This window comes from Schistocerca piceifrons, chromosome 1, assembly GCF_021461385.2.
Source record: "Schistocerca piceifrons isolate TAMUIC-IGC-003096 chromosome 1, iqSchPice1.1, whole genome shotgun sequence".
Classification (NCBI taxonomy): Eukaryota; Metazoa; Arthropoda; class Insecta; order Orthoptera; family Acrididae; genus Schistocerca; species Schistocerca piceifrons.
In genome coordinates this window covers 1,119,831,785-1,119,841,431 of record NC_060138.1, presented here as the reverse complement: position 1 = coordinate 1,119,841,431, position 9,647 = coordinate 1,119,831,785, and the positions used below count along the sequence as shown (strand labels likewise).

Below are 9,647 nucleotides of genomic sequence, written 5' to 3'. Positions count from 1 at the left end.
TGTAACCACTTTCCAGTCTTTAAGAAATGGTTCAGTCACAGAAAAGTTGTTCTGAAGGGAGACATTGTGGTGAAAACAAACCTCGTTGACAGTGTTTGAGAATCTTATTTATTGGAAGACTTAGATGAGTTGAGAAGAGTATTAATAATAAAGACAACTACTAAGAATTTTATGTTAATAAGAAAGATTTAACATTTCAAGGAAATTTTTAACCATCCATTATGACTGGTTTCATGCATCAATAATTAGCAGCTTGCTTAAAAGCAGAATATTTCATTTAGAAATGGGTAACGGAGTGAAGGGGATAGGTGTACAGGGAAACGTTTTCGCCCATTATATCTTACAGACTCCTTTTCAAACAATGGAAAATCCAAGACTGAACAATTAGAAGGACTGCTAAAATATTTGAACTTTCAGACAATCTTCTGAAACACACACACACATGCACAGAGAGAGAGAGAGAGAGAGAGAGAGAGAGAGAGAGAGAGAGAGAGAGAGAGTGTCGCTTGGCACTGCAGCTCCAGCACCTGGATACAATGACCACGTATGTGTGTGAGTTGTGTTTGCATGAATGTCTTCTGTTTAGGAAGAAGGACTTGTCCGAAAGTTTAATATTTTAGCAGTTCTTTTCATTGTGCCTGTTTGCGACTCACTGCCTCCTTTATGTGGTGAGTTACATACTTCCTTCGTAATTTCTCTTCTTAGTTGATTGAAAAAATTTGTAATGGTCACTCCATACCAAAGTGTATCACATTCTCTGATAAACATAGCTTGTCGACTAGTCGGGAAGGGAAGAATGGTAAATATGAAGAAGTCCTCTGTTACTGATATTTATTACAATAATACAAAACCGATTTTACAGACCTCTGGAGGAATACATCAGAGAGCATATACAAAATTTTGACAGTAAGTACAGTTCTCACATATGACTAAGCTAGGTAACCTAAAACTTATTTTGTATTAACGTTAACCCAGTAAATGCTAAAATAGTCACAAAAGGGGTTTCTTTCAAACTAAAACTGAAACATTTGAAATGACACACTGGGCATCACCTAAGTATCTTCTGTCTCAAATGTTCCGACTGTGGCATATCACACACGTGTATTTAGTCCTTTGTCATATACAATAAAAGGAAACTTAAATGTCTGATGATACTTCAGTATTTCTACAAATAAAGCAGGTAATATTCGGCAACAACATGCCAGTTTGCAACCTGATTATAACAAAGCAAAAACATACTGCCCTTACAAGTTCCATCTGCAGGTGACTAAAGAGAAAGTAGGAATTGTGGAAGTTTCTCTTATTCATGTAACACCTCTCTTTACTACATTTTTATTTTGGCTTTGTCAACAGGACACCACACACAGCCAAAACTCAGGACGTAATGTCAGCCTCTTCCACAAACTGCAGAAACAATTACCAGGTAGCAAGTATATCTTTAGGTACACCAATTCACAAAGTTTTATTAATAGTAATCAATGCCTACGAGTCCTCTCCTGAATTTTAAAGAAAACATGCCACACCATTCTATAAAGTTATCACATACTATGTGCAATATGTGCAAAATTACTGAAGGGTTCAAAAAGATGCAATAAAATGAACAACTGTACACTATGGCACACGTTCAAGATGATGTCTAACAATGCAAACTTCAGCAGAATGATCAAATAATAATTACATATAGTGTTTTGTGTACTTTCATTTTTCTCAGACTAAAGCATTTTTACAACAAGAGGACACACTTTGTGTGATAAGTAACCCAAGGTACGCAGTGATTGTTTCCTTTCTTCTGCAGTATTAATACTGGTCATTCGAATTTCAGTATTCAAGATTTTCAAACAAACTGTAATTTACATAAAAACATTAAATCTACTTTTGTCTGTACAATAGTTTTTGTCACCTTACCATTATGCTAACGCCCATTTGACAATACTGGAAAATGGGAAGAAGCCAAAACTTTATTTATAAGTATCTGACAAACCATCAAATACTGAGCTCAATGGTCCAATATTATCAAGTATTCCATACAGCCTGTTAAAACAAGACCTGAGAAACACAACTCCTGGAGACACACTGTAGAGTCAGTAAAACTTAATTCACATTCACACAATATATGGTACTAGTCAAAAGTCTGTGAACTTGCTGACTTAAGACAGTTTCAGTTTTGAAAGTTTTTGGTTTCATAATATTTGATGGAAGTTTGTGAAAATGACTTGTACTGAGATTTTATCTACGAACGATGAACAAACGCAAACTGCTACATGAACCAAACCTCTTTCTTGTTTTAAGGTATTTGATGTACGATAGGTGCCAATAAAATTTACAGAAATACTAAACACAACATTACAATTTTGTGGCACATTAATGCTGAGAATATGCTGCAGTTATTTGTAAACATTTTGTGGATAGTTCAATTAAAATTTATTATTATCAAAACACATTTTTCAACATAAAGGGTTAGCTGTTATTGCAAAACAATATACGTATTAGCACAAATTATCTGAGACATTTGGGAAGTTTGCTAATACAATAATTTACATCAAGAAAATTCTGACATCAAAACACCTATGTCATTCGTAAGTAAAAACTAGATTTTTCTCTACTCTATTATCACCCTGACAAAGTAAATCCATAACAGACGACTACCAGACTTCCATTTTGATTACTTCAACACTTATGCACAATTTTTTTTAATCCCAAAATTCAGCTTGGCAAAGAGCGCACAAAATTTAACACCAGTCAGTCAGTCAAGACTGACGGGTAGAAAGTTCTTTTAATATTCTGTGCATAATCTTCAGTGAGATGTTATGGAAATTTTTCAGCAATTCAGCTCGTAACAACTTCTAGACAGAATATTCTCTTAAGCCCCTCTCCCCGCCTAAATCGTCCTTCGCAAAAACAGGTGTTTTCAAGAATTGCCACAATCAGGAAAAATCCACGATTTCAAATAAAAGCAGCAGACATTTATGAAAACTATTAATTAGTCAATTAGCATTTTACTTTTGTAAACACAATAGCAAACATAAGGAAATCAGTGACAAGTATTTATACACAGGTTGTTCCAAGGGAACTAATAAAAGGTATCCTGAAAACACATGGATGAAAATGCTACGAAGAATGATATACAAGGTTTACCGATGTATGAAATAAAAGTAATTAACTGTTTGATGTAATCTGCAATATCGATTATCTAGACTCTGCTTTGTGCTTTGGGGGTTTGAATGTCCCTTTAAACTTCTTGTTTTTAACTTTTCCTGATCCGGAGCTCCCGGCCTGGAAAGCTTTCCAGCTGTTAACACGATTTTGTCGAGATTCCTACAACAGAAAGAGAATTATGAGACAGTCAACATTAACAACGAAGAAAACACATTACGAAATCAAAATGAAAATCACAAATGCACATCATGTAAGAAAAATTTAAAATTTTTGAAACTGAAGATCTCTCTCTACTATAAATCTGCAGCATACTGAGATTGTCTCTCAGTTCAGTAAGCTGCTTATGAAGTTTATATACTATAGCAACTGCACATGTAAACTGTCAAACTGTAGCAACACAAAGAAAAATCACCAATTCTGTGGGGCACAAACTATATCAACTGATTTTATATTTATACTGACAAAACCTATTTTAATGTTTTATGACGTACTTGTATCAAGATAACTAAATCAGTACTCAAACCAGTTTCCTGTTAAATACAATTCCAGTTAACTAAAGTGAATCAGTTTCACTAAAATTGTGAATTCAAAATAGTCAGAGGTTATACTTGTAGCAAACTCTTTGCTGAAGTTTAGCATATTTTCAATAATCCAAAAAAATTACAGCACAACTAACTTCGAAATTCTTCTGCCATTCTCTCTCCAAATTTGCCTTCTCTTCTTCTTCAATTTCCTGTTCACGTTTACGTTTTCTTTCTTCCATTTCTCGCTGTTCTAGGTCCCGTCTCTTTCGCTCCATATCCGCAAACAATTTCATCGTCATTACATATACAGCATGTTTGTAATTTGCAGGGTCATCCTCATCAATTCTTGGATCTTTGCCTTCTTTCTTAAGCTTTTTCCGTTTCTCTGAAATCTGAAATAAAATAAAACTACATATTTTTTTGATGTCTTGACACTAGAAATAAATGTTATACATGTGGCAGTACAAATGGGTAACACAAATGAAAAAGAATGAATCTGAAAACAGCTTGTGATAAAGCCATTTCTCTCGCATTAAATGATGACAATACGCTCACAATTAAACCCTAGTTTTTCCATGTCCCTTGGATACAGTAATTCTTTCCGAAACTTCATCAACTTTTTAATAAATTATCCCTCTTTTCCTGGCAGTAAGGTTGAATGATATAGACAGCATAAAATCAGTCAAAGTCCATTAGCTAGTAGCCTCACTAATAGTTAATGCTGATGGAAACTCCTGATCTATTCACACAGGACTGAAAAGAGTACAGTATAAGAAAAGATATGCAGCTGACAACTTACAGTTTGATGGCAAAAACAAAGGTAATACGATGAAAAATGGGAAACAGCATATTACAAGTGAGATAAAAATTCAGAACACCTCCCAGGATACAAAAGAAGCATAAGATATGTACCTAACAGGAGTACAAGTCTCTCTCTCTCTCTCTCTCTCTCTCTCTCTCTCTCTCTCTCTCTCTCTCTCTCCCCCCCCCCCCTCCCCCCCAAAAAAAATCATGAGGCACATTCTACACTTTTTCATTTTATTGAAACAGCATCAACTACTCTTTATTAAATACTGACCAAAATGAAGGGAGCAGGTCCAAAGATGCCTTACAATGGAGGAGGAGAATGCTTACAACCGAAAACATTAGAGAAGTTCAAGAGAACTAAGAGTTTGGACAACAGCTGAATTTGCTATAGTCCCACAATGACTTGGTTCTTTTAAGCTTCGCAATGTTGTCATTCGTTTTCCAATATTTTCATTAAACTTTTTCCCAGATTTATTTAATTCTTGATATTTTTATTTCCAGTCTTACTAATCCCACATTTAATATTGATGAATAATGGAACTTATTTTTTAGCAATATCCACATTTAATTTCAGTGAGTATTGTAATCACTTACTACGAAAAAAAAATAAGCCAATTTCTGCTGTCTGTAGTATCCTTTAATTTTAGACTTTTTGAAAAGAAAAGTCTATGCACCTGAAGCACAATGTACAGTCTCCAAACGAAATGACACTTTCTCATATTCCCCCTACACACTACTCTCTTCAACTATTCAGTTTGTTTAGACTTTAAACCTTAATTACAAAGTTATTGCTTCCACTTATAAGGTGAATTAAATAAGAAACAGACTGGAATAAGGTGCATTGAAACACAACTCAGCTGGAGGCTGTAAATAGAAACTATTAAATGGATCCTAATGTCATTCTCTGCAGAAGATACAGTCCCTATAATAGATCTGATGTTCAAACACTCTGCTAGAGGGCCACGTTGCACCCCCACCCCCAATGACTGTGAGCAAGCACACACATCAACCATCCACTGTACTCCGCCATACTGAAAACAATGGCATCAAGCCTTCAAAGGAACAGTAAAAGGGTGTAGCACATTTCCTGACAGTGGAAGGAATGCAGGGAACAGAAATTCATCTTAGAGTGGCACAAGAATACTGAGCACTGCATGGGCTGTTGCAAGGGTCAAGGCATGACACATACAGCTCAGGGAAGGATAGACCTTGTCTGGCAATTATGCATGGTTTGGAATATCACAGGGAATTAAAGGTGGCATTGTCCAGGAGGTAAATGCCTTCAGCGTTCAAGACTGACAAGTTATGGTAGCAGCCATTGCCACAGAGGTCGGATGGAGTAAAGTGTTCATATCATCATTAAAGACAATTTGAAATTTCACAAACTGTGTAGCCAATGTGTGCCTCACAGTCTCCAACCAGTAAAGGAAGCATGTTGACTCTCTTGAACATCCGAAATGCTATGCCATGAAAGAGAGTGAGTTCCTGCCATGTGTGGTCAATGGAGATGAGACACAGTATCACCACTTTGAACTCCAGTCAAAACCATAGTCTCCAGTGGAAGCATGCAGTGATGCTATCATCTAAAAAATTCAACGCCATCAACGCAAGTGCGGAAAAGTTTATGCTTGCCACCTTTTTGACCAAAAGGGACTGCTACTTATTGAGTTCCAGCAGCATTGAACAATGGAGAATGCACAGCGATATTCACAAACACTGTCCACCCTTCACAAAGCAATCAAATCAATATGACAAGGGCAACTCATCTGAGGAGCCATTCTGGTTTACAAAAATGGAAGGCTCCGTACACTCAACTTAGTACATGAGCTCTTGCAAACATTCAAATGGGAGGCTCTCATTCACCTTCCATACAATCCGGACCTATCTCCTGGTGATTATGTCATTTTTGATGAGCTAATCAAGGCTCTCAGAGGCAAATGATCAGCTCTTACAAGATCAACATGCAGTACATTTTGGAACTGGTTCACAATGTAGTGCAAGGAATATTACAAGACAGCCATTCACCATCCCAACGCAGTGGGACAAATGCTTCAACAGTGCCAAACAATACTCTTAATATAAAGTTACATGAAGAGTTTTGCTTACAGGCTCCCTCCCCTTTTTTAGGCATCTGTTTTATTCCTTTTATACCCCCTCATACTATCAAACACACTAAAAATTTCCATCCCCTGTACAGTATCTGGTAGTATTCCATTTAGCAAGATCAGCTCCTCTACTAATCAAAAATCCAGAATGGAATAACTGTACGAATCCAACAGATTGCTATTCACCACAGAGGATTTCAAGTGGGAGACAGAAACATTTGAAGGCATACTGCTGGAAAATCTCAGCTTTCAGACAAAATCCTTCATTCTATCTGATTTTTTTTCAGCAGTATGCTTTTAAATGTGCCTATCTGCCACTAACTCCTCTGTGGCCAGTATGAATCTATCCAATTCACATATTGAAACCACTCTACTACTATAATCACATTTCAAAACATTACCTATAACTGAAAATCCTACAAAATTCTGTTATGTGAATAGTGTAGGTTTAAATGTGAAATATTCACCCAAGAGCACAAAAATTTACCACCGCTCAGAATTCAAAGTCCAGTGATCTGCATGATCTGACAACACTGTAGGATGCAGGAGTGTCTGAAATGTTGTCTACCCCTCAAGTTGCTGCAGTACAATAGCTGCACCTGGTCTAGAGGTAAACGTCATGCAGTGTAGTCATGAAGTCCAGAGTTCAAGCCTAATCATTTCACTGTTTTTTTAAGCGTATTTAATGTGTCTGCTAAAGTTATCAGTCTAATGAAACCACCTCAAAAGGCAGTTCCATTCACTCTCCAACCCGCCGGTATGGGTAAATCCTTCCACAAAAGAGCTCGAGACTGCATCAAGATTAGAACAGTTTATGCTTGAGGCTTTCCTCACCCTACAGCGGCCACCAGCAATCTGCCACCTGACACCATCTGAACAGATGAACATGGTGCATCTTGAGCACATTTCTGCATTCATAAGCATGTTGTCTGATTTTTCATGCAAAATAAATTCTATAAACTGAGGGAACAACATGCAGTTACACAACATACATAGTTTACTACGAGAATTTGATCAACTGCCCTTTTGTTATTTGAGGTTCTAGTATATATCATGTAGCTAGACACTGTATTTTGTATACTTTAATCTCATGAAAGTTATTAAGCATTAGAAAATAAAATCAGAAGTGGAAAAAGGGGAAGGGCCAATCTTGCGACATATTGTTCACTTTGCGTTTGAAAGAGGTGTGAAAACAGCAGGGGCAGATTGCAACATTTGTGTCATCTGTGAGGTGAATGCTATCTGACAAATCCTGGCAGAAAATGATTTTATCGTTTTGAGAAAGACTGTCTGGCATTTCCTGGATTTAGGAAGTCTCTACAATTTATGTATGTGATGAATTGGGACCATTTAACTTTTATGCCACATCTGCAATCAACAGGCACAGTTCTGAAGTCAGGTGTACAAAAAAAAATCATCGAAGGGCATTTTTGTTTGAACGTCATCAACCCACTCATTGTGCATTCCTATGCAGTATTGTTACTGGTGACAAGTTATGATGCCTTTATGTTAACTTCTCAAGAAGAAATTAATGGCCAAGTTCTAACAAAAGACATTACTCACACAAAGGCAGCGTGAACATGTAATATTTTGCATCCAATGGCAGAAAAAAGGGTGTTATGCACAGCAAACACCTTGCCATGTGTGTGTCCATTGCAGCTGGCATTTAATGCCAACAACTGGGACACTTAAGTCACAATGTAAGAGAAGTGGCCGATAAAGCTTCATCAAGTATTGCTAGTCCTTGGTGATGCACTGTGCTGATTTCACAAACAGAAATATCCACAGAATCATCCCTCACACATTTACTCGTCAGATCTTGTGCCTTCAAATGTTCACATATTTCATTCCTCATTGAACTACCATCACGCAAATTCCTTTCCTGACAAAAATGCACTTCAAACTTGGGTTGACAACATCTGTCAACTGCTAACGAGTGGGTTTTCATTGATGCGCAATTGGTCAACTATCTGAGTATTGTCCGAGTGTTTTAGACAATGTTAAACAATATATTGATGGTTAATTTCTCTTAAATTTACTGTCATGTTGAATAAACTACACTGTAAGCTGGCCAACACTGACCACTGTTAAAGTAGTGAGAGTTCGCTGTCTCAGACATCCTTGGTATAGTGCAGCAACTTTAATTACTAAATAAAGAAGTCTTCCAATCCACACTGTATACCAATAAAGTTTCTTTCAGAGTACGCTGATACAATAGCTCCTTATTTAGCAATCATGTACAACCACTGCTCGACAGAAGATCAGTACCTGCATACAGGAAAGTTGCTCAGGCCATGGCAATGCTCAAGAAAAGAAATAGGGGAATCCCCTGAATTATAAGACACTTATCACTGGCATTGATAGGCAGAAGGATTTTGAAACACGTACAGAGTTCAAAAGTATGAATAACCTCTAGGGAAACTATTTATTGACACAAAGTCAGCTCGAATTAGGAAAAAACCACTCTTGTGAAACATAACTACCTCTTAATTCGCAGAAAGTAATGAGTTCTAGATGGCTTTTGGCACTGGTCCTCACAAGCTATTGTGTACCTATGGAGCATTGTTCTCAGTTGCGATTTCCTGTCAGAAAGACCACAGTTCATAGTAAATTGACATAAAGTCATCGAGTGATATCTGGCGTTCCTCAAGGAAGTGTTATAGGGCCTCTCCTGCTCCCAATTTATGTGAACAATTTAGGAGACAATTTGAGCTGCCCTCAGATAGTTTGCAGGTGATGCTGTCATTTATAATCTGAAAGTCATCATCTGATCGAAATCAACTGCAAAATGATTTACACATTTCCATTAGAGACTGCCTGCACTTTCCTTCTCTGTCCTCTACTGGAGTACTGTTGCTTGGTATGGAATCAGTACCAGATACAATTCACAGAGGACATCGGAAAGTTCAAAGAAGGGCAGCTCCTTTTATATTATCATGAAATGGGGAGAGGGAGTCATGAATATAATATGCGAGTTGGAATGGCAATAATTAAAACAAAGGCACTTCTGTTGTGGCAAAATCTTTTCACAAAATTTCTATCACCAACTTTCTCC

At 37.0% G+C, this 9,647-nt stretch overlaps 1 protein-coding gene across 1 annotated transcript in view; it reads right to left on the bottom strand.

Annotated features, from left to right (window-relative positions):
• Positions 1 to 814: 814 nt before the first annotated feature.
• LOC124777610 (dnaJ homolog subfamily C member 8) overlaps positions 815 to 9,647 on the bottom strand; it is an 81,807-nt gene continuing 72,974 nt past the window's right edge. The window contains exons 5-6 of the mRNA XM_047253074.1: positions 3,833 to 4,072; positions 815 to 3,315 (exon numbers count right to left, since the gene is read on the bottom strand). Coding sequence (XP_047109030.1) covers positions 3,187 to 3,315; positions 3,833 to 4,072 — 369 coding nt within the window. The 3' untranslated portion in view covers positions 815 to 3,186. The remainder of the gene's footprint in view (positions 3,316 to 3,832; positions 4,073 to 9,647) is intronic.